General features: G+C 44.1%; 1 protein-coding gene across 1 annotated transcript in view; it reads left to right on the top strand.

Annotated features, from left to right (window-relative positions):
• LOC122809800 (C-Jun-amino-terminal kinase-interacting protein 3-like) overlaps positions 1–25,473 on the top strand; it is a 1,405,059-nt gene that overhangs the window by 1,290,918 nt on the left and 88,668 nt on the right. Inside the window, exon 24 of the mRNA XM_044081538.1 lies at positions 13,264–13,435. Within this exon, the coding sequence (XP_043937473.1) occupies positions 13,264–13,435 (172 nt within the window). The remainder of the gene's footprint in view (positions 1–13,263; positions 13,436–25,473) is intronic.

Here is a 25,473-nt window from a genome sequence, read left to right on the forward strand (position 1 = left end):
AGAAATTAATCATAGGCACTAAACAGCCTATAATTGCAAAGTACCTTATTAAGGTATGGGAAAACAGCTCTTGTACTTTACAAAAAAAGCAGCAAACCAGGCATGTCCAAGGGTCAGCTTCCGGTGATTTCTCCTGTCCACCTGGTGAATCAGGGCATACTGGAGCAATGCAGCAATTGCCTCATGTACAAAGACAACCCTGTCCTCCTACCACCCAACACTACAACCTGTGAGAGATGGACTTACATAGCCAAACTGGAAGCAAAGCTCTCTCTCCACCCAAGATTCTGCTTGACAGTCAAGAGGAGAAGTTTAACACCCGCACTACACCTCAAGCAACACATAGCCCTTCTAAACCCACACCACCAACACCCTTACATAACATAGCAACACTAAACCCTCATATGCGGAGACCCTTAACAGTAACCTGCCCAAGCAGCAAGGACCTCTGAAGCTGAAATGTAAACAAACACCAATCACAACCAAAGTGTCACATAGCTCACAACACAAGTGTGCCACCCAACAACAGCCCCTAAGGCAAGACAATATACCCAAAACTTTAGTCATACATGACTCTATAGTCAGGCACACTGATGGCCTACTCACCAGCCTGAACAAGGAGAAAATTACAGTCAGCTGCCTGTCGGGTGCCAGGATCCGCCACATAACGCATGCACTCAAGTCACTCCACAACAAGTACAAATAAGACTCTGTCATTGTCCATGTTGGAGTGAATGACTTGAGACGTACCTCCCTAGACTACATGAAAAGCGACATGGAAGAGCTCTCGGATCATGTGGCCTAGCAAGGTATGACCCTAGCCCTGAGTAGCATCCTGCCTTCGCCCAGAATTTTACCACAGTATAAGGACAAAATGATTGACTTCAACAATTGGCTAAGCTTCTGGTGTCATTCAAAGGGGATCCAGTATCTGTCTACCCGGGACAACATGATCGACAGACCATGATGCTTTGCCAGAGATAGTCTGCACCTGTCGCCCCTGGGATTCAGGTTACTGGCTAATGCTCTTGCCACCCCTGTAGTGCCTTTTTTAGACAAAGTTCAAAGGACAAAACCACCACCGTAATAGGTACAAGCGTGCAAAATCTGAAGGTAATGCCACTCAATGCTAAAAGTCTAAACTTCAAAATGCACTCTCTCAAGGCACTCCTAAAAATGGAGAACATAGATATCTGTGCAGTAAATGAGACCTGGTGCAAGGCTCCAGAGAGCACCCCTGCAATACCAGGCTACAACTCTTACCACACTTTTCAGCCTCCAAACTACCATACTTTTCGGCCACCAAACCAGGACCAAAACACTAAAGGTGGAGGAGTGTCAGCAAGGATATTCGCACCACCAGGCTAGTTGCCCAACACAATGCATCTGAAATTCTCCAGGTACAACTAACACTAGGTAAGACTGCAATCCAAATTGTAGCTTGCTACAGATCCCCCACCATGCCCCAAGATTCTCAGTATGCCTTTCTAAACATACTGGAAAATATTAAGATACAACCAAACACCCTAACACTGTGTAATTTCAACTACCCTGCCATTAACTGGGAAAACTACTCTCGTGCCAACACTTTTGCCCAATGGTTCTTGGAATTCAGAAATTCCAATGCCCTGGATCAGCTAATCCGTAGTCCCACCAGGGGCTCCAATATCGTAGACCTGGTCATTACCAACATGGGAAATTGATGCTCCACAGCTATTGTCACCCCCCTCCCCGTTGGTAAGGTCTGACCATAAGCTAATCACCTTTGGCATCCACATCCCTCCCCCACCCCCCAGTAAGGAAACCTCTGTAAAAAAAACTTCTCCAAAGCTAACTTCCTGCTACTTAAGTCAGAATTGACAAACTTCATGACACCCATGCAGATGGGAACTGAAAGTTTGACTGCTGAATCCTGCAGTAAAGCACTGTATGAGCAGATCCACTCGTGCATGAATCGTGCCATCCCAAATAGAGCCAAGATGCTCTCTTCCAAAAAAAGGAAGCCAGTCTGGTGGTCTCCTGCCATAAACAAACTTTACAACAAAAGGAAGAAACTGTTGCAGAAAAGAGGAAAATCCCAGGATGCAAAAAACTCCCTTACCAGCTTCAGTAAGAAGCTGCGATCCCTCATAAAATCCTCCAAAGCTAGTTATGAAAATAACATTGCCAAAGATTCCAAAGACAACCACAAGGCATTCTATAGCTATGTCAAGAATCTAAATGGCAATGCTCAGATCTGCTCCAACCTACAACAGAATGGCATTAAATATACTGTTCCTTAGGATATTGCCAATATCGATTCAGTGCCAACTTCACCCCCCTCTCACCCCTAAAGAGCCCATCTCAATACCAAAAGATTGCCAAATTCCGGCCACACAGGAAAAAAAAACGTACTCTCCAAAGCTAGGAATACAGCATCCATAGGACCAGACATCCCAGGCTGTGTACTACATGAACTACAAAATGAAGTGGCACCTCACCTAAGTGTCATGTTTAATCATAGCCTCACATCAGGCTTCATGCCCACTGAGTGGCGCACAGCTACAGTTATCCCATTCCACAAGGGGGGATCCACCTTGGATCTTGGGATCTACCACCCCATCAGTCTGAGGAGCCTGATCTGCAAGGCCATGAAACGTATTGTTATGGAACTTATAAACAAAGACAGTGGCAACCTTCAAACACTGGACCCCACCCAGTTTGGGTTTGTGAAGAGCCGATCTTGTCTCCTGAACTTGATTGACTTCTTCGAGTCAGTCTCCAGAGCTGTGGACGAGGGTAAGGTGGTCCACACAGCCTATCTGGACCTCGCCAATGCCTTCAACACCATCCCCCACTCTGGAATCATAGATACTCTTACTAAGCTGGGCATTAATCCCTACATCACTTGATGGGTTGCCAACTGACTTACTGACAGAACCCACACTGTAAAAGTAGCCGACTCCAAATCCAGCTCCAGACAAGTGGAGCACCTCAGGGTTCAGTCCTGGGACCGCTCTCATTTGGCATCTACTTCTCTGAAGTACAGGACAACACTAAGGGACTCTGGCTAACAAAGTTCGCAGATGACTGCAAACTGGGAGCCATTATTGAATCCCCAAATGATGTGGATATTCTACAAAAGGACCTTAAAGAAACAGATGCTTGGTGCCAGAGTCATGGGCTCAAGCTCAATGTCAAGAAATGTATAGTTATCCCTTTTGGCAAAAACATGTACCTGTGAATTACCACATAGGTGGCAGTACACTAACCGAAAGTGTGATAAGAGACTTAGGGACACAGGTGGATAGTGGTCGTACCTTTGATAACCACATCGCCACAACAGTCAGGAAATCTTCTATGTGGCACACCTCATCACTAAGGGCTTTTCATCCAGAATAAAGGATGTCATTGTCCCACTGTACTCATCCCTCATTAGACCCATTGTAGAATACAATGCCCCGTTTGGTATGTACCTCTCAAGACATCTGCAACAACTGGAAAGGCCAGACAAATACCTCACTAAAAGAATCACAGGCCTAAAGCAGATGCCCTATGCAGACCTTCTAAAAAAGCGCCAGCTATAATCTGTCGCATATCGTCTACTCAGAGGCGATCTCTGCTTTAACATACAAGGCCATGTCAAACCCAGAACTGTTGGACATACTACACTTAAAGAAATCCCAATCCCTCAGAACCACACAATCCAGGGATCTAAACCTTGTCATCACAATGAACAAAATATGCTGGAGGGATAGGTTCATGACCCAGAGACTCCCCAAACTCTGTAATAGACTGCCCATACATGTCAAGCAGAGCGTCTCTTTGGCCCTCTTCAAAAGGAACCTTGACGATTGGATGAGAGATAGGAAATTCACCCCGGCGATCACGTCAGTCTCCCTGCTAGACAGGGGTCCAGGGATGTAAATATTCTGGGAAGAAATAGCCAGGGAATTGTTATGGCAAGACTTGTACCTAGGGCCTATAGCCTAGTACCAACCTATGAACCTGTGGTCCGGTGGAGCGGCAGGCCGGAGGGGGGGGGGTCTACATTCTCTTCTGCTAGGGTATTATCAGGGTATTATCAGCAGGAGAGGGGGATGGAACCTCTTCCAGTCCTGCTTTCTGGGCAGTGAAAAGATCCTTCTCTGTGATCCGAGATGCCACCCTCATACATAGTCATCCTACCCAGCCTCAGTGTCTGAGCAGGCTGGTTCATACTGCTTCAGGTCAGCCCATCCAACCTAGCCTCCAGGGTGGTGCCTCCCCTTCTGGGGTTCCCTCCTCTCCTGATTCTTCCCAGGAAGAGGACATGTAAGAGGAGACGTCTTGACTCCCCTATGGAGTCCTTAACTGAGGGTACAGATGATGAAGGGGATGGGTCCTCGTGAAGGGGATGGGTCCTCGAGATCTCCACTGGAGGATGTCTCTTTTGGAGACATACTTGAGCTTCTCAAGGCCTAAGGCGGTTGGTCTGCAAGCCGTATTTCTGGAGGCTTTCGGTATGGGCCCATCTACCTCTTGGGTGTCCCCCCTGCTGATCCTCGTATTGATGTTGTGGCCAGTAGGGCTTGGAAGGAGCCAGATACTGTGGAGCCATTGCCAAAGAAAGCGGACAAAATTCTCAGTCCCCCAGCAGATAAAACCTTTTGATCCATAGCAGTCCAAGTTGATGCTGTTGTGGTGGCCGCTGCCACCAAAAAGGAATTGGCAAAGCAGAGTTCTTCTGTCCACCCTCCCAATCGTGAATTGAGAGCTCTGGACAGATTTGGAAAGCTGGTGTTCACCTCGGCTGTCTTTAGCCTGCGAGCATTAAATTATCTTGGGCATTTCACCTCTCTCTAGAGGGATTTGGTAAAGGAACTGTCTACTTCACTCACTGAGTCCATGTCTGAGGAGGAATTCAGGGTAGTTTCTCCTCCGTCCAGAAAGGCTGAATGGTACAGTAATTAAGGTGTATGCCTTTCGACCATAAGGCGCAAGGTTTGATTCTCACCACTGGAAAGAGCTTTACAGATATGAGGATTTATATAGTCCCGGGGATCACTTCTGTGGCTCTGCTCGACAGTGGCACAGGAAGATAATTTTCTTGGGTGGCGAAAGCCAGGGTACCTTTGGCTAGGCTTATATAGGCCCTATAGCCAATAGCCTAGTACCTACCTATGAACCTAAGTTGTCAGCCCTTCATTCAATTGGGAATTCGTCCATGAGGCTAATCTCCAATGCTGTGGAAGGGTCCTCATGGGCGGTGGGCTCGGGCATCGCCATTAGGCATCTGACCTGGCTGCACCTGAGCAGGTTTGTAGAGGCCTTAATGCCCCATTTGATGGTTCCACTCTCTTTGGTCCCACCGTGAAAGAGAAGTTAAACCGCAGTGAACAGGAAGGAAAGACCTTGTCGGCCATTGGGATCAGATATTCTGCCCCTCAGAGGTCCTTTTCTAAGACCCAAAAGGGGAGTAAGAAAATGTGGTTTCAGAAAACGCAACCTTTCTTCCAGGATGTTCAGGGAGATTCCTCTTCCAAGGGACGGAGAAGAGGTTTCAATGGTAGATGTCGCCCTAGGGGCAGGGGAGGCCCACAAAATTAAAGTTCCAGGGAACTCTTCTCTGAGAAACCTTTGCAGCATCCCTAAGACATTGTCTGATTGTCCTTCCCTGGAGGCAGTCGGGGTTCGGTTATCTTTACACCCTCTAGCCTGGGCAAGCATTACAAATGATCAGTGGATGCTAGCAGTTATATCCAGGGGCTATTGCATTCCCTTTTGGAAGTTCCCCCAAAATCTGGAACCCTTCTGAACATGCAACCCAGTCAGGAAGAGTTGGCCTGACAGGAGGTTGCAAACCTTCTTGAGAAAAGAGCCATCCAAGAGGTCCCTCTAGGACAGAGAGGATCCGGAACTTATTCCCGCTTCTTTTTAGTTCCAGAGAGAACAGGGGACCTATGTCCTCTTCTGGACTTCAGTCACATGAACCTCTTTGTACAGAAGTCGAAGTTTCAGATGGTCACTGTGTAGTCAGTTGTGCCCCTTTTGCACAGCAACAACTGGCTGAGCTCAGTGGACCCCCAGGACGCATAGAGAGAACAGGGGACCTATGTCCTCTTCTGGACTTCAGTCACATGAACCTCTTTGTACAGAAGTCAATGTTTCAGATGGTCACAGTGCAGTCAGTTGTGCCCCTTTTGCACAGCAACAACTGGCTGAACTCAGTGGACCCCCAGGACGCATAGTACCATGTAAAGATAGCTCGACGGTCCAGGAGGTTTCTTCGCTTTTTCCTGGGAGCCGATAATTTTCACTTCAGGGCCCTGCCATTTGGACTCGCCTCAGCCCCCTCCTGGGTGTTCACCAAATGCATGGCAGTGGTGGCAGCTCGTGTCCGGCTGCAGGAAATCCAAGTTTTTCTCTGTTTGGATGATTGGCTCCTGACGGCCTCTACAAAGCATCAACTATTGGACAACATTCACACCTTACTCTCCCTGTTTCATCAGCTGGGCATTACAGTGAACATGGCCAAATCCTCTTTGATTCAAACCCAACATCTGGAGTTCATAGGCACTCTGTTGGATACCACCACGCAGATCGCAACCCTTCCTCTTCGCCAGTTGTCTCTTATTTGCACCCAGGTTCAGGTTCTGCTGGAGCAAACATGTCCTCCAGCTTCACTCATTCTCAGACCTCTAGGATCCATGGTGACTGTCATTTATTTGGTACCGATGGCTCGGCACCATATGGGAGGTCTTCAATGGACCTTTGCAGTTCAATGGTCAGCATTGCTGCATCCCCTATCATTCACCATTCGTCTCACACCAGTGTGTCGAAAGCATCTTTCATGGTGGATTCACTCATCGGACCTCCTAGGAGGCAGGTCATTCTCTCCACTGATTCCTACGGCAACGGTCACCTCGGACACTTCCCTCCTAGGGTGGGGGGACATTTCCAAGGACAGATGGTCCAAGGGACGTGGTCACCATCAGAGACCAAACTGCACATTAGTGTTCTGGAGATGAGGGCAGTCCTTCTGTCATTGCAAGCCTTTCAGGATTGCCTCCCTCAGGGAACGATTACAGTTCTATCGGACAACATGGCAGTTGTTTGCTATATAAACAAGCGGGGGGGGGCACACATTCTTATCTACTGTGTCGCGAGGCCATGAGTGTCTAGGAATGGGTGATGTCCACAGGGCACTTTGTTATTACAGTGTACATTCCCGGAGCATCCAGTGTGTTGGCGGACCAGCTGAGCAGGGCTATCTTAACCCCAAACGAGTGGTCCCTGAATCCAGCAGTGGCTCAACAGATCTTCCATCAGTGGATTATCCGAGCTGCGATCTGTTTGCAGCTCCTCTCAACCACAAATTCAGCAACTTCTTTGCATTGATCTCCCCAGAGGGGGAATCTCCCAGGGACGTGCTCACCCACGATTGGCTTCCAGGTCTCCTGTATGCCTTTCCTCTTTTGTCTTTAATTCCCAGAGTACTTCAGAAAGCTAGACTCCTCAAGAGTCAATTGATCCTCATAGCCCCCTTCTGGCTTCGGCAGGTGTGGTTCCCCCTTCTACAGTCTCACTTGAGGCATCCACCATGGGTGCTCGATCCAATTCCGGATCTTTTGTCTCATCCGTCTCTGTTCCCACTCCCGAACCTTCAGACCTTACGTATGACAGGGTGGCATGTCCACTTCCAATGATTTTGGCTAAGTCCAGGCTAGCTTCACCCATAAAGGATATTATTCTTGCTTCCCAGAGGTGTCCCACTAGGAAGGTTTATTCCAGTAAATGGAAGATGTTTTTGATTTGGGCAAAGAATAAGAATCTGGACCCCTTCTCCGCTTCAATTTCTGAGATCCTCCTCTTTTTGACATCTCTTTTTAAGGAAGGCGCCAGTGTTTCCATGATCAAGGTTCAATTGGCAGCAATTTCAAATTTTCATCTTAGTGGTGATTCTACCGTTTCTTCCCGCCTCTGTAAGGCCTTTGTAAAGGGTGTTTTTCTTTTACAGCCTCCTGTGAAGCATCCATCTCCTCTGTGGGATTTGACTTTGGCCCTGCAGGCATTGACGAAACCACCCTTCGAACCAGCGGCATCTTGCAATATCAAATTTCTTTCTTGGAAAACTCCCTTTTTAGTGGCAGTAACTTCGGCAAAGGGAGTTTAGGAGCTACAAGCTCTTACTATTAAGCTGCCCTACTTAGTTTTCCATAAAGACAGAGCGTCTCTAAAGCCAGATCCATCCTTTATGCCTAAAGTGGCCTCAACAACGAATCTCAATCAATGCATTCATTTTCCAGTGTTTTTTCTTAACTATACCAATAAAGGGGAATATGTCCTGCACACCTTAGATGTTCATTGTCAAATCATAGAACTCAAGAGTTTAGACATTCAGACCAGTTGTTTTTGTAGCCTTTTCTGTGAACAGAAGGGGCAGAGGAATTTCGAAAGTCACTGTCCCCTGCTGGATTTCACAATGTATTTCCTTTATTTATTCATCAGAAGGTGTTTCTTTATCTGCACCAGTGAGGGCTCATTCCACAAGAGCCATTACTACCTCACCTGTGTTTGCAGATTGTCAATCTTTAGATGACATTTGTGCAGCAACAACGTGGTCTTCTCCTCACAAATTAATTTCCCACTTGGGATCGGGGTTGGATTTGGTTTCTAGAGGAAGGGCTTCCTTTGGCTCCATGGTTCTTCGGCATAGGTTCATAGGTAGGTACTAGGCTATCTGCCCGAAGGCATTTATAAGCCTAGCCAGAATGTGTTGGCTTTTGACGCCCCCTTAGATTAGTTCCCTGTGCCTCTGTCCAGCAGAGCCACTGAAATGATCCCGGGGTAAACTTTCTGTTTCCCATCCACTCGTCAAGGTTTCTTTTGAAAGTGTTAGCGAGGAGCTCTACCTAATGTAGATTGGGATCTTGTTCCAAAGCATGGAAAGTCTCTGGGATAGGACTCTATCCCTCCAGCACATCCTATTTATTGTTGCGGTGAGGTTTAGATCCCTAGAGCATGTGGCTTGAGGGGATATGGTTTTCTTTAAGTGGAGCATAGCCATCAATTCTGGGTTGGACATAAGCCTTGTATGTCAGGCAGAGATCACCTTTGAGTAGGCAGTATGCAACCGAGTACAGCTGGAGTTTCTTCAGTCGAGCTGCATAGGGCATCTGTTTGAGGCCAGTGATCCTCTTGGTGAGGTACTTCTGTGGTCTTTCCAGCTGTTGCAGGTGTCTTGTAAGGTGCATCCCAAATGGGGCGTTGTACTCTATGATGGGTCTGATGAGTGCTGAGTAGAGGGGCACAATGATCTCTTTTGATCTGGATGCAAACCTTTTTGTGATTAGGTGGGCCACATAAAAGGATTTTCTAACCACTTTGGCAATGTTATTATCAAAGGAGAGATTACTATCTACTTGGGTCCCCAGATCCCTTATTAGATCTTCCATATTTAGGGGACTACCCCCTATGTGGTAGTTTGTGGGTACTTTGTTTTTTTCCAAAGGGGATGTCTATGCACTTTTTTGGCATTTAGCTTGAGGCCATGATTTTGACAATAGGTATCCGTCTCAATGAGGCCCTTTTGGAGGATGTCTGTGTCAGCCGGAGAGTCAATTATAGCCCCTAGTTTGCAGTTGTGGTCAGCCATAGTTCTCCTGTGCTTGCCTGTACCTCTGAGAAGTATATGCCGAACAGGAGGGGTCCTAGGACTGAGCCCTAGGGAATGCCACTTGTAACTGGTTTAGAGTCGGACCTAGCTCCCGCAACTCTCACCATGTGGGTTCTGTCCATGAGCCAGTTGGTAACCCATCTTGTGATGTTGGGGTTTATGTTCAGGCTGGTGAGCTTGTCTGTAATACCAGAATGGGGAATGGTGTTGAAGGCCTTTACGAGGTCTAGGTAGGCTTTGTGTACCACCTTTCCCTCGTCTATAGCCTTGGTAACTGTCTCAAAGAAGTCCACCAGGTTTAGGAGGTATGATCTGCCCTTAACAAAGCCAAACTGGGTAGGGTCCAGTGTTTGGAGGTTCCCAAAGTCTCTGTTAATGAGTTCCATGATTATGTGCATCATAGCCTTGCAGACCAAGCTAGTCAGGCTTATAGGGCGATAGTTCCCGGGCTCTGTTGTGGCTCCACATTAGTGGAGCGGAATAACCATTGCTGTGCACTACTCTATGGGTTTGTAGCCTGTGGAGGTGAGGGGTTAGTTCGTCTTTGTGCTAGTGTAGGATGCAGCCTGGGACACCGTCCGGTTCCACTGATGTTGTGTTTTTGGCTTTGGAGAGGGCTGTTTTAATCTGAGTGTCTGTGATTTCAGGGGCTCTACATTCTTCTGGTATGGTTATGTGCCCTTTTGGGGGTGAGAGGGGGGGTGAAGTTTGCACTGAACCTGTCTGCCAGGATGTTGGCGATATCGGTCGGTTCAGTGTATTTTGTGCCATTCTGCACTAACTCCGAGCAGATCTGAGCATTGCCACTTAGATTCTTGACATAGCTAAAGAATGCCTAGTGGTTATCTCTGGAGTCCTTGGCAATTTTTCTTTCAAAGCTCGCCTTGAATGATTTTATGAGGGATTGTAGTTTCTTGCAGATACTGATCAGGGATGTTTTCCCTTCTTGGGATTTTACTCTTTCCTGTACTAGTTTCCTCCTTCTTTTGTATAGTTTGTTTATGGCAGGGGTCCACCAGACTGGTTTCCTTTTCTTGGAGGAGTGAGTCTTGGTTTTGCTTGGGATGGCACGATCCATGCATTCTTGTAGGTGCCCATAGAATGCATTAGTAATGGATTTTGCAGCTTAGACAGCGTTATCCTTTAGCATGGGGGCTTTGAAACGTTCCACCTCTGTCTTAAGTAACATGAAGTTTACTTTTGAAAAGTTTTTTACAGTGGTTTCCTTGTCTGGGGGTGAGGGCAGAATGTGGAAATCCAAAGTGATTTGTTTATGATCAGATCTAACCAGTGAGGGGTTGACCCCTGGTCGCACATGTTGGTGTTGACCAGGTCCAATATGTTGTCACCTCTGGTGGGAGTGTTGACCAGTTGATCCTGGGCGTTTGAGTTTATAAATTCCAGGAAATGTTGGGCAAGGGAGTTAGTACTTGAGTAGTTCTCCCAGTTAATGTTTGGGTAATTAAAATCACCCAATATTAGGGTGTTTGGTAGGACCTTTATGTTTCCCAGTGTTTCCAGAAACGCTGAATGGGGGTCCTGGGACATGGTGGGTGATCCTGTAGCAAGCTACAATTTGAATTTCCATTTTGCCCATTGTTAGTTGCATGTGGATGATCTCTGAAGCATCGTGCTGTGTCACTAACCTGGAGGTGTGGGTATTCTTGATGAATATGGATACACCCCCGCCTTTTGTATTTTGGTCTGGGTTCTGTGGCTGAAATGGATGGTATGAGTTGTAGCCTAGTAGTGCTGGGGTGCTCTCTGGAGCCTTAAACCAGGTTTCTGTTACTGCACATATATAGATTTTCTCCATACTGAGGAGTACCTCGAGTGTGTGTATTTTGAGGTTTAGACTTCTGGCATTGAGTAGCATTGCCCTCAGTTTTTTGTTACTTGTGCTATTAATGGTGGTGGGTTTGTTTTTTGAGCCTTGCTTAAAAAAGGCACTATGGGGTGGCAAGTGCCTTGGCCAGTACTCGAAAGCCTAAGGGTAACAGGTGCAAGCCATCTCTAGCGAAGCAGCGTGGCTTGTCGAGCATGTCATCCCAGGTGGACAGACACTGGATCCCCTTTGAATGACACCAGAAACTTAGCCAGTTGTTGAAATTGATACTTTTTCTTTATACCGTGGTATCATTCTTGGTGAGGGCAGGATGCTACTCAGGGTCAGGGTCATACCAGCCTGGGCTACGTGATCAGAGTGCTCTTCCATGTCTCTTTTCATGTAGTCCAGGGAGGTACGGCTCAGGTCATTCACACAAACATGGACAATGACACCAGCATGTCCTTCCTTGAGACCTCCCAGGATTTAGGAAGCTGGGGACCCTGACCCTAGTGTGAGGAATGATGACTAGATAACATCAGATTTATAGTTATGTACTTACCACAACTTGGCATCTGTGTTATCTGTAGTCACCATGCATCACAGTCCCACCCTCCAGCCCCCTTCCTGGAAGATTGGTTGGATTATGGTGGTTCTTTTGTACTGTTAGTGCTTTGGTCTGTCTTCTCTCCTTATGCAAACTTGATCTGAGGGATTGGAGGGCAGCGGAACATTATGGCAGTGGAGGAGCTTGAGCTAAGCTGTTGTTTGTGACTACCGGCTCGGATCCTAGACCCTAGCATGATGAGTGGTGACTACAGATAACACAGATGCCAAGTTATGGTAAGCACATAACTATAATTTCACTCCTTCCCAGCCCTAAATCTAAATCATACATGCGCGCACACACACACACACACACACACACACACACACACACACACACACACACACACACACACACACACACACAGTCCCACCCCCCTCAACCCCACTTACCTGTAATGGCATTCCTTACTATCGAAATAATCACCATTCAGCCATCTGTACCATCAGCATTTAAGCACACCCCTGAACACACACACACACACACATATATAGTGGGTAAGTTCAGTTTGGCATTACACCGACATGCTTTAGGTCAACAGAGTAACATCGAATCCCACAAGGTTGACATGCTTTTTTGCATGCTCCAAAGTTACAATGCAATATGACAAACAGTATTTATGTAGGAGAAAGCCTTATTGCACCCCCTTATCAATTATATATACTAACTCTTAAGATCGTACGATCTCTAGGTAAGGGGCATATTCCCATTCCACTGGGAACATCTTTTCTCAAAGAGCTGTCATCCTTATGCAGTGTCGACCATGTCCAGGTTGATGTTGACCACTATCAACCAGTCAAATGGTAACTGTATATATACATGTGTACACAGAGACTCACAAATATGTGTGTGCGTATATGTACATAGATGTGTGTGTTGTGGAAGATTACCAACTCTTAGATAGGATGTGGTTATGTTCTTTAATTTACCCACCTTGGTGCTCTTGAGGACAGTCACCAAAGGTATGTCAAAGTACCATGCATCCTGGAGTGTATTATTTTTTATTGAAGTGGGCAAAGTTATTCAGAGACAGGTAAGTGGGCTTTCTTGAATAAACACAGACTTATACTCTTCATTTAGTTTAATCAGAAGAAATAGTTTTCATTATAATTTTAGGCATATACAGTTGATATTTTTGATTGCACTGCTGGAAAGGGATTATGCTGTTTTGTGTTTACCTTTCTTTTGTTCCAGAAATATTTTGAAGTTACTCCAAAGAAGGAAAGCCAAGTGCGGCATATGGCAGCAGCTGGAGAAGGCGTTTGGGTTTCAGTCCGACTTGATTCCACACTGCGTCTCTTCCATGCACAGACTGGGCAACCACTACAAGATATTGACATTGTTCCATTCATGGATACAATGTTTGGTAAGTGGATATTCCAGGTAAGCAGCCTGATAAACTGAATTAACCGGTTTCTTTATTAGCTAAGACAGCATGCAGTGTTATAGCCTGGCCAGTGTGTTATATCTATTATTGCTATATTTGTGTCTGTTATACCTCAAGGAATAATCTGAAGTTAGCACTGCATTATCTTTTATTTATATATTGGAATGTGTTGTGGCAAGTATGAGGTGCTGTTTTGACCTTTATTGATACGTGCTACTGTCACTGAATCTCCATTTTTGTTATGTGCTAGTTGTACATCTTTTCCATCTGTGCCTTATGGCACAGGGTATGGCTGAAAGGGATCCTTCAGATGTCTGTCCTTGGATAACAGGAAGCCCTTTCCAGTTCTCCCTTTGACCGCCTTTTACCATCCCATGATAGTGAGAGACATACCTGCTTCTATGACCCAGCTTCCTTACGGTATAATTGTCAAGTGTATAATGTTGTGATTTCTCTCCTGACTTGAATACATATGTGATAATGGGCATCACATTGCCTGAAATATAACTTGAATAGTTACATTTAGTGCTATGTTTTGAAAAAAAAAAAACATAATTGACATTTATTTGTGTGTGTATGTGTCTATATAGATATATATATATATATATATATATATATATATATATATATATCTATATGGGTCTACTTCATAACATTGAAATTTCATAACGTTGAATTTCATAACACTGAGACCATAAAATCAAAGTACTGAAAACACAAAACATTGAAAACTCAGAACATTGAAAGTGTGCTTCATAACATTGAAAACTACATTGCACAAGTAAAATCCCCACCACCTACAACAACACCTAACTAACAAACACACTTTCTACTACGTTTCTGCAGGGAAGCAATCACAATCACTGTACACTGAGGTTAGGAAATTAACATTTTTTCCACTGTAGTTCATAGGTAGGTACTAGGCTATCGGCCCAAGGGCCTATGTAAACCTAGCCAATAAGGTTCCCTGGCTTACTCCACCCAAGAAAGTTATTTTCCTGTACCACAGTCTGGCAGAGACACAGAAGTGATCCCCAGGGTGTATTTCCTATTTCCCATCCACTCATCAAGATTTTGCTTGAAGAGTGTTAATGAAGAACTTTGCTTGACATAGATGGGTAGCCTGTTCCAGAGTATGGGAAGTCTCTGGGACAGGAATCTATCCCTCCAGCATGTCCTGTTTATTGTGGTGACAAGGTTTAGGTCCCTAGAGCATGTAGCTCGGAGGGATTGGGATTTCTTTTGGTGTAGCATGTCCAACAGCTCTGGGTTTGACATAGCTTTATATGTTAGGCAGAGATCACCTCAGAGTAGGCGATATGCTACAGAGTAAAGCTGGAGTTTTTTGAGACGGTCAGTGTAGGGCATTTGTTTGAGGCCAGTAATCCTCTTTGTGAGGTACTTTTGTGGCCTTTCCAGCTGCTGCAGGTGTATTGTGAGGAACATTCCAAAAGGGGCGTTGTACTCTATAATGGGTCTAATGAGTGTTGAGTAGAGGGGAACAATGACCCCTTTTTTTCCTGGATGAGAACCCTTTTATGATGAGGTGTACCACATAGAAGGACTTCCTGACTACCTTGGTGATATGACTATCAAAGGAGAGACTACTGTCCACCTGGGTCCCAAGGTCTCTTATAACACATTTGGTGTTAAGTAGATTGCTGCCTATGTGGTAGTTCATGGGTACAGAGTTTTTACCAAAGGGAATGACACTGCACTTTTTGGCATTGAGCTTGAGGCCATGCCTCTGACACCAGGCATCTGTCTCAGCAAAGCCCTTCTGTAGGATGTCCACATCATTTGGGGACTTGACTATGGCTCTTAGTTTGCAGTCATCTGTGAACTTCGTTAGCCAGAGTCCTTCTGTGTTAGCCTGTACTTCAGAAAATTAGATACCAAACAAGAGAGGTCCCAGGATTGAACGCTGTGGTACTCCACTTGTCACTGGTTTGAGGTCAGATTTGGAGTCTGCAACTGTTACAGTGTGGGTTCTGTCAGTGAGCCAGCTGGCAACCCATCTTGTGACATAGGGATTTATACCTAGTTTAGTAAGTTTAGCTATAATTCCAGAATGGGGGATGGTGGCGAAAACATTGGCGAGATCAAGATAGGCTGTGTGAACCACCTTTCCCTCATCTACGTCTTTGGTGACTGCCTCAAAGAAGTTGATCAGGTTCAGGAGGCATGATCTGCCTTTCACATACCCGAACTGGGTGGGATCCAGTGTTTGGAGGTTACCAATGTCTTTGTTTATGAGTTCCATGATGATGCGTTCCATGGCCTTGCAGACCAGGCTCGTCAGGCTAATAGGGCGATAGTTCCCAAGATCAGTGGTGGGCTCCCCCTTTGTGGAGTGGGATAACTGATGCTGTGCACCATTCAGTGGGCACAAAGCCTGATGCGAGGCTATTATTGAACATGGTGCTTAGCTGGGGAGCCAGGTCGTTCTGAAGTTCGTGTAAAATGCAGGCTGGGATGTTGTCCAGTCCCATGGATGCTGTGTTTTTGGCTTTAGAGAGTGCAGCTTTTACCTGCATAGTTGTGATTACAGGGACTCGGCATTCTTCCTGTATAGATATGGGCCCTTGTGGGGGGGGGGGGTAAAGATAGCACTGAACCTTTCTGCCAGGATGTTGGCAGTATCAGTTGGTTCAGTAATTTTCGTGCCATTGTGCTGTAACTCAGAGCAGATCTGGGTGTTGCCACTGAGATTCTTGACATAGCTATAGAATGCTTTGTGGTTGTCCTTAGAATTAGTGGCGATTTTGTTTTCATAGCTAGCTTTGGAAGCTCTTATAAGGATCTCAGCTTCTTACTGAGGCTGACCCGGGAGCTCCTCCACAGATGTGATTTTACTCTCTTTTGCAACAGTTTCTTCCTTGTGTTGTACAGTTTGTTTATGGCAGGGGACCACCAGATTGTTTTCCTTTTTTTGGAGGATAGTGTCTTGGTTCTGTTTGGGATAGCACGATCCATGCACTTGTGTAAGTGCTTATAGAGTGCATTTGTGTAGGATTCAGCAGTTGTAATTGTATTGTCCATCTGCATGGGTGTCATGAAGTTCACCACTTCTGTTTTAAGAAACATGAAGTTGGCTTTGGAGAAATTTTTTGCCATGGTTTCCTTAATGGGGAGTGGCGGCAGGATGTGGATATCAAGGGTGATTAGTTTATGGTTGGATCAGACCAACGAGGAGCTGACTTCAGGTGTGGAACATCAGTCACTCATGTTGGTAATGACTAGGCCTAGGATATTGTTGCCCCTGGTGGGGGTGTGGATAAGTTGATCCAGGGCATTGGAGTTTATGAATTCCAGAAAGCATTGAACTAAGGAGTTGGTACACGAGTAGTTTTCCCAGTTAATGGTGGGGTAGTTGAAGTCGCCTTTCCAGTACATCAAGAAAAGAGGAGTGGGAATCATGGGACATGGTGGGGGATCTGTAGCAAGCTACAATTTGGATTGCAGTTTTGCCCAGAGTTAGTTGCACTTGGATAACCTCTGATGTATTATGCTGAGCAACTAGCCTGGAGGTGTGGATATCCTTAATGAATGTGGACACACCTCCGCCTTTGGTGTTTTTGTCCAGGTTACATGGCCAAAAAGTGTGGTATGATTTATTGCCTGGTAGCGCAGGGGTGCTCTCTGGAGCTTTGAACCAGGTCTCAGTCACTGCACAGATATTGATGTTCTCCATTTTAAGGAGTGCCTTGAGTGAGTGCATTTTGAGATTTAGACTTCTAGCATCGAGTAGCATTACCCTCAGTTTTTGCTTGCCTGTTCCTGTTATGGTGGTGAATTTGTCATTTGAGCCTTGCCTAAAAAAGGCACTGTAGGGGCAGCAAGAGCCTCCAAGTGCGATCTTGGAGTTTATATATTTAATTTATGGGGGGGGGGGCAGACCCCCCCACATGGAGGGTCCAGGGTGGCTTGTCCCCCTGCAGAAATGTAGTAGAAAGTGTGTTTGTTAGGTTTTGTTATAGGTGGTAAGGACGTTATTTACATATGCATTGTAATTTTCAATGTTATGAAGCACACTTTGACTGTTCTGAGTTTTCATTATTTTGGGATTTCAGTGTTTTGGGATTTAGATGTTTTGGTGTCAGTGTTATGAAATTTAACTTTATGAAATTTCATTGTTATGAAGTAGACCTATCTATATATCTATATCTATATCTATATATATATATATATATATATATATATATATATATACACACACACACATATATATATATATATATATATATATATATATATATATATATATCTATAAAATTTAGACAGTGACATGTAATGTCATATTTAGAGAAAGGAAACAGGAAATATACTTGCGAAGTACATTTGACACCAGTAAAATTGAACATCAGATGTAATCCAGTGAGTTTACAGCAAATTTTCAGTAGATGCCTTTCTCAGAAAATGTTGTTTATAAATAAATAAGTAAATAAAATTATCAGAGTGTACTTTTTTGTATTTTATATGTGTTATCTGTGTATGGTTGCGATTGAAGTTAGTCATGCCTTCTCTGGGATGTGCCTCTGTGAGCCACTTTGAACTGGAAGGTAGAAACCATGAGGTTATAGATTGAGTAAGACTGAAATCATTAACTAGTGTCTCAGTAATCTATCATGATATGCTCAAATTATAACCAGTGCAACACTGTGGGAAATTAATTAATGGGGTGGCATTTGAGACAAGAACTGCTGGCAATTAACCCTGTGAACTATGAATGGAACATTAATATGTTGAAATAGAAACTGTCACGCAGTAAAACTGTACGTAGTCTACTCTAGTCCTAACATAAACGAACCTAGCTACAATAAGAGTACTGTACTAATGGCACCATTTAACATAAATTCACTTCTGATATCATGGCAGAGAAGGCACGAGGTATCTCTTTTGCTATTGCTCCTTCCTGTAATAATAGACTGGATCTTGGATAAAATGGTTGGGTACTCTGTTTAGTATTGTCTTTTCTATGCAATACATCAAAAATGTCACATGTGCCACCCAGACTGTTAATAAAATGAGGCTGGCCTATTCCGTTGGATTCCAGTGCCAAAAGCTTCTTGCATTAGGTAATCTTTACTAGGATATTCTGCACAGCACAAGCTTTCTGTATATGTCTGAAAACTTGTCTATATCATCATTTATGGACAAACACAAGCCTACCGAAGAGGACTTTGTTGCGATATGAATGATGTCACAAAGAAATTGAGACTTATAAAAGGCTGTGGAAATGTTTTATGATCAAAAAATGTTGAAGATCCCACCAGTTCTGAAAAAGTTAATAATGTGCATCTATAAAACTCAGGCTGTGTTAATCGGGTTAGTCCAACTGGGTAGAGACCCTTTTTCAGCAGAGACCTAAGGAGAGAAGTTCCACAAAAAACAGTTACAGAAAATTCATATGGATATACAAAAGATCCACAAAACAGTTACATAAAATTTAGATGGATGCAGGAGAACAACATTTTAAAAATCACAAAGTATACAAAAATATTTTCAAAACGTGAATCAAAAACAATATAATTTTTTTTCTTTTTTTTTGACAGGAATAGTATGAAATACAATGAGTCAGAAGAGAAGCAAAATGCAAACAGTATGAGATAGGAAGATAGCTAGAGAGAGAGGCCAAAGTCTGGAGGAGAGGCAGAGAAATAGTCTAAGGTAGGAGGTGTATAGAAAATCATAGTAGGTAGGACTTAAGTGAAAGACTAGTAGATGGGAATTAAGTGAATGACTGTTGACAGGGAGACTGACAGACAGAGATAGCAGATAGGAAGAAACTATTAAGATAGGTTTGGAAGTTAGGAATATAGGATTATGTTGTGTCATTGCAGAGGCATAGCCATTTCTTCTGTAGGTAACTTTTAGTGCGGTTTTAAAGGAGCTGGAGTTAATGATGGATCTGATGTGAGGTGGAAGTTTGTTCCAGGCTTTTGCAGTGGAGTAGCTATAGAGTAGTTTACCAACATTTTTATTGAACATATAAACTTGTAGGTTTTGTTGAGAGCTACAAAGAACATGGTTGGATGAGTGTGGAGAGAGAGGGGCAAAAAGATGGATCGTGTAAGACTAAATGAGCTCTGAGGTGCTGGGATAATAGAATTTGGTGGTGAAATTCTAACCACTGCAGGTTCTTTAAGGCTACACAGTGATGAGTGTGGTAGGGCAGGTTCAATGCAAAACTTGTGATTTTGTTATAAGTAATTTCCAATTCAGAAATGATTAGATAGGAGGTTTGTGAGTATAGGGGCTCCATAGAGTAATGTGGGGAGAAGGAAGGCTTGGGCAAGGCAAAGTCTGGAGGAATGGGTGAGGAATTTTTTTTATGTCTGTGTAGGAGTCCAAGTTTTTGGTGAGTACATGAAGATCAGACTTAAGGTGGTTGTCTTGTATGAGATGGGTATGTTAGTCAAGGGTGAGACAGAAAAGGTAGTTTTATGGTGTTGGAGAGAAGAAGAGTGAAATAGAAGAAGTTTTGTTTTCTTAGGGTTCAGTATCAGTTGGTTAGTAGTCTGCCACCTTTCGACAGAATGGAGGGAGTCTTGGGTGAGGGTATGAAGGTGAGTAATATTGGCAGAGGAGGAGATGATAGTGGAATCTTCAACATATTGAATAATATTAGAGAGTGGACAAGAAGAGTGAAGGTCATTAATAAAGATATTGAAAAGAAGGGGTCTAAGGATGGAGCCTTGGGAGACCCCAGTTTGAACAGGTAGAAAGGGAGATAAGCTCAATTGCCATCTAACCACTTGAAATCGATTTGACAGGTAGCTGAAGAACCAAGACGGAGTTAGAAAGGTTTAGTGAAGCTAGTTTGGATAGGAGTATTCTGTGGGAAACGGTGTCTAACGCATTGGAAAGATCAAGAAACAAGCAGGAGACTATTATTATCCTGGGATTTTGCAGTGGTATTTATGAAGGATATAGGAGTGGCAGCAGTACTATGTTTGGGGCGGCAGCTGTGCTGGGAGGGGTGAGAAGGTTTTCATGTAGTAGGTGATCAAGGAGCTGTTTGTGAATGCATCTTTCCAACATTTTAGACAGAGGGGATAGGATAGCAATTGGTCTGAAACTTGAGGGGTCAGTTGCATTGCCATCTTTGTGAAGGGGTATGACATAAAATCTTTTCCAGATATTAGGCACAGTGTTTTCCTGAATCGATCTATTGATTAGTATGGAAATGGGGAAAGCAACTGATTTGGCGGTTATTTTTAGGAATTTTGGAGGCAAGTTATCTACTGATAGGGAACAAGTTTTAAGTTTAGAGAGAAGGGACTTGATGTACATAGTGGAGACAAGTTTGGGAGAAAAGATGGTAGGGTTGGGGAAAATAGGAGGTGCAGAGTCACAGATAGTAGCACCTCTGGGCAGGGTGTGGATGGTGTCAATAAAGAAGGAATTGAGGAAAGCAGCAGTGTCTGAGGGAGAGCTGCTTGGGCAAGGGTTGGGGAAGATGGACATCCTGGATGTAATGTTATTTACAGATTGCCAGAATTTTTGGGAATTAGAGTGAAGGGTTATTGAGTGGTTGTTGGAAAAAGTTTTGTTTATCAAGGATAACCTTTTTTTTTTATTAAGTTACGGAGCTGTCTGTAAGTTTGAAGATCAGTGAGGAATTTGGTTTTTTGCCATTTTTTCCATACACACTCATTCATGAGTATCCTGGTGGCTTGAGTTAGCCAGGGAGCAAAATGGATTTTAATCCCTGGTTTCCTAATGGGTGCAAAGGAGTTGAGTGTTTCAAGGAAGATGTTATTAAATGATATGACTGCATCTTCAAGGGGAAGATGGAAGAAGAAGGGCCAGTTGATGAAAGAGAGCAGATGGCTGAAAGTGTCACAGTTAAAACTGGAGAGTTTTTATCAGTCTCCATAAAGCTGGGGTTTGTATAGTTGGGGAGAATGTCTAGTAAAGAAGGTAGGATGGTGATTACTAAGGGAGTCTGTCAGGGTAGAAGGGTTATGATAAAGATTGGGGCTGGATGCGAGGATGCAGTCAAGAGGGGAACCTAATTTGGTGAATTTGTTAATCCAAGTTGGGTTAGAGATTAGCTGGGAGAAGACAGAGAGATGACTGGAGGAGTTTGGGGAATCAGTATCAAGGGCTTTCCAATCAATGTTTACGTCACACATAATCATGATTTCATGGGAGATGCTTTGAGAGATCCAGGAGAGAAGGTGTTCTAGGATAAGAATGTTGTTCCCTGGAGGGATGTAGATGGATACAATGGCTACCTTTTTATGGCTGTTAATTACACAATCAGCTATGAGAATTTTGGCTGGGTGAATGTCTGAAGTAGTAATTGAGAGAGGGTGTAGAGTAAGTTGGTTGGAGTACAGAATAACACCACCACCACCTTTCTTTTTGAAGCTATCTTGGGGGAGGATATTATAGCCTGGTGGAAGTATTTCAGTGTTGGGTATTTGGGGCTTAAGCCAGGTTTCTGAAAAACACACAATATCATGGATATGTGTGGACAGCCAGGCATGGAAGAGAGAGACTTTGTTAGTGATGCTCTGAATATTCATAACTATAAAAGAAAGATTTTTGGTGGGAGTGGAAGAGGGTGGCTGGGAGGATATGTTAGTTTTGGGGTTTTGGAAGTGTGTAGGACAAGCAGGGAGAGAGGGAAGCTGTGGTTGAGTCCAAGGTTTGTGTGTATGTCACATGATAGACTACATATTGCTAACTTATTGCTATGTCTTATTTTGAACTTGCCTGGAACTGTAAGCTTGAAGATATGTAGGCTAGTGTTTGATTGAGAGAAAAGAGATGGGGCTATGGGGAAGGAATGGGGAGTAAAGAGAGTGACTGGGGGGGAGGTAATAGTAGGAGATGAGTTGATAGGTGGCAGAGTGAGTAGATAAGAGGTGGCGGAAGAGATTAGAAGGAGAATGGATGTGGTAAGGATAAGCAGCAGAAGGTGTATTATAAGGCCTGATGTAGACATAATGTGGGAGGCCATGAGGTGTGCAGGAGGTTATTGAGTAGGAAGAATTGGGAAAAGAGGTGGGGGAGAAGAAAAGTTATATGTAATAGTGTGGATTGAATTAGGTGTGTGGGAAGTGCTAGATAATTGCTGAGTGTAGGAGGAAGTGGAAAGGTGGGGAGGGGTTGTAGTCATGCTAGGTATGTTGGAAGAACTAGGTGATTGGTGAGTGTAGGAGGAAGTAGAGGGGCAGGGAAGGGTGTGGTCAAAGGAGGATAAGTATAAATCAAAAGAAAGTGGGGGTGGGTGGGAATGGGCGTGGGGTAGGCGAACGGCGCAGGTCTGAACTCTAGACAGAAGTAAGAGCGGAAGGGAACTGCAGAAACAATTAGTTACAACTGATTAGTGAGCACAAAGTAAGAAAAACAGTTGTCAAGAGTCTAGAAGTAGTAGCAGAAAAAAAAAAGAGGGGAGCTTAGCTGCAGTATAATGTGGGCTATGGGAAGAGGCAGTGAAAGTAGCTTTTAAGAGGGGGATTGGGTAAAATGTAGGAGTCAATAGGAGTGTAGTGTAAGATAACAAGAGTGCTAGTCTAAAGAGGGGGTAGAGTACAAGAGCGCAGGGCAGATATTAAAATGCAATAGTTAATGTTGACTGTGTAGAACTATGGGGAGGGGAGAGATAATGAGTCTTCACATAATGGGGAAAGGTTAAGTTAAAGTTAAAACAAAGATGAACTCACTCTAGCATTGTTTACAATCAAATGAGTCCATTAAACACACACCCACACACACACACACACACACACACACACACCAACACACACGTGAGTACCTTGAAATAGATCTGCATAATCATTGAGACTTATCCATGAAGTAGATAGTTCCTTTACAAGGTAAGTATGGTACTCACAGCTAGCAAGCTTGCAAAATATTTCTTTTTACTGACATTTGCACTGCAGGTAGAATGCAGTAATACTTCTAGAGTCTTCTAATCCCAGGAGGTAGAAAACAGTAATAGTACTAGGGTTTCTTAATCCTAAGATGCAGGATACATCAGTACTTCAAATGTCTTCTGATCTCTGGAAGTAGGAAATAAGTAGTCTGTCTAGTGTCTCCTTAACCCTCACACATAGTAGTAACACCAGTGTCTCCTAATCCCCAGATTTATGATACAGTAGTAGCACCACCACGGTCTTCTGTTCCCCAGATTTAGGATACATTAGTAGTACCACCAGGGTCTTCCATTTCCCAGTCATAGGATAGAGTAGTAGTACCACAAGTCTCTCCTGCACCCAGATTTAGGATACAGTAGTAGTGCCATAAGTCTCTCCTGCACCCAGATTTAGGATACAGTAGTAGTACCACAAAGGGTCTCCTATACCCAGATTTAGAATACAGTTGTAGTACCACTAGGGTCTCCTGCACCCAGATTTAGGAAACAGTAGTAGTACCACTAGGGTCTCCTGTACCCAGATTTAGGATACAGTTGTTGTAGTAGTAGTAGTGCCAGCGGGGTCTCCTATTCCCCAGATTTAGGATTCAGTAGTAGTACCACCAGGGTTTGGTATTCCCCATAGGATATATTCATAGTACCACCAGGGTCTCCTATTCCCCAGATTTAGGATACAGTAGTGGTAGTACCACCATGGTCTCCTGTTCCCCAGATTTAGGACACAGTAGTAGCACCACCAGGGTCTCCTGTTCCCCAAATTTAGGATACAGTAGTAGTACCAGCAGGGTCTCCTGTTCAACAGATTTAAGATACAGTAGTAGTACCACTAGAGTCTGCTATTTCCCATATTTAGGATACACTAGTAGTCCTACCAGGGTTTCTTATTCCCCAGATTTTGTATACAGTAGTAGTGCCACCAGGGTCTCCTATTCCCCAGATTAAGATACAGTATAAGTACCACCAGGGTCTCCTATTCCCCAGATTTAGGATATAGTAGTAGTACCACCATGGTCTCCTATTTGCCAGACTTAGGATACAGTAGTAGTACCACTAGGGTCCCTTGTTCCCCTTATGAAGGATACAGTGGTAGTACAAGCAGGGTCTCCTGTTTAAAAGATTTAGGATACAGTCATAGTACCACTAGGGTCTCCTATTCCCCAGATTGAGGATGCACAGAGATAGTAGTAGTGCCAGCAGGGTCTCCTGTTTAACAGATTTAGGATACAGTCATAGTACCACCAGGGTCTCCTGTTCCCCAGATTTAGGATACACTAGTAGTACTACCAGGATTTCTTATTCCCCCAATTTAGGATACAGTAGTAGTACCACCAGGGTCTCCTGTTCCTCAGATTTAGGACACAGTAGTAGTACCACCATGGTCTCTTATTAGCCAGACTTAGGATACAGTCATAGTACCACTAGGGTCTCCTATTCCCCAGATTTAGGATACACAGAAATACCTCACATTTCTCCTAATGCCCAGATATAAGATGCAGTACTACCTACAGGATTTCCTCATCCCCAAATGCGGGATATAACACCTCTTGGGTCCTCTCACACCACCAAGGTAAGGTACAGTAGTACTTTTAGGGTGTTCTAATCCCATGTGGTAGGATACAGTAGTACTTTTCCGGTATTCTAATGCTCATAGGTAGACTGTAGTAGTTCTACCAGGGTCTTCTGATCCCCTCACTTCTAGACAGTGTACAATAGTGCCTGCCCTGCTGTTTGAATTTGTGCAAGAAGGCTATAAAATATTTTTGCCGCTCAGTAGCTTCTCTTTGCTACAGGAGATAAACTTTAGTTAGACATATTGGTGAAATGTTTATTTTTCCTGGTGGGTATCTTAAGTGGATTGTTTCAGTGCTCCAGGGTCTCCTATTCCCCAGATTCTATGGTGATTACTGCAGGTCTGCCTGTTGTCCTCCCCATAAATCTTTGTTAAAGCCAAGCAACAGCTACCGTCTGTGTCCATCATTGGTTGGTCACTCACATTGTGTTACTCGGCTGCAGCTGCTTGGACATCATTGCTGCATTGCTTGTATATCTAGCAGGTCAGTCAGTCATCACATAAGAGTTGCTTCACTCAGTCTAAGCACTCCCTCTCTATTTCTTACATTTTCTG

Source organism: Protopterus annectens, chromosome 1.part1, assembly GCF_019279795.1.
Source record: "Protopterus annectens isolate FY-2018-M chromosome 1.part1, PAN1.0, whole genome shotgun sequence".
NCBI lineage: Eukaryota > Metazoa > Chordata > Ceratodontiformes > Protopteridae > Protopterus > Protopterus annectens.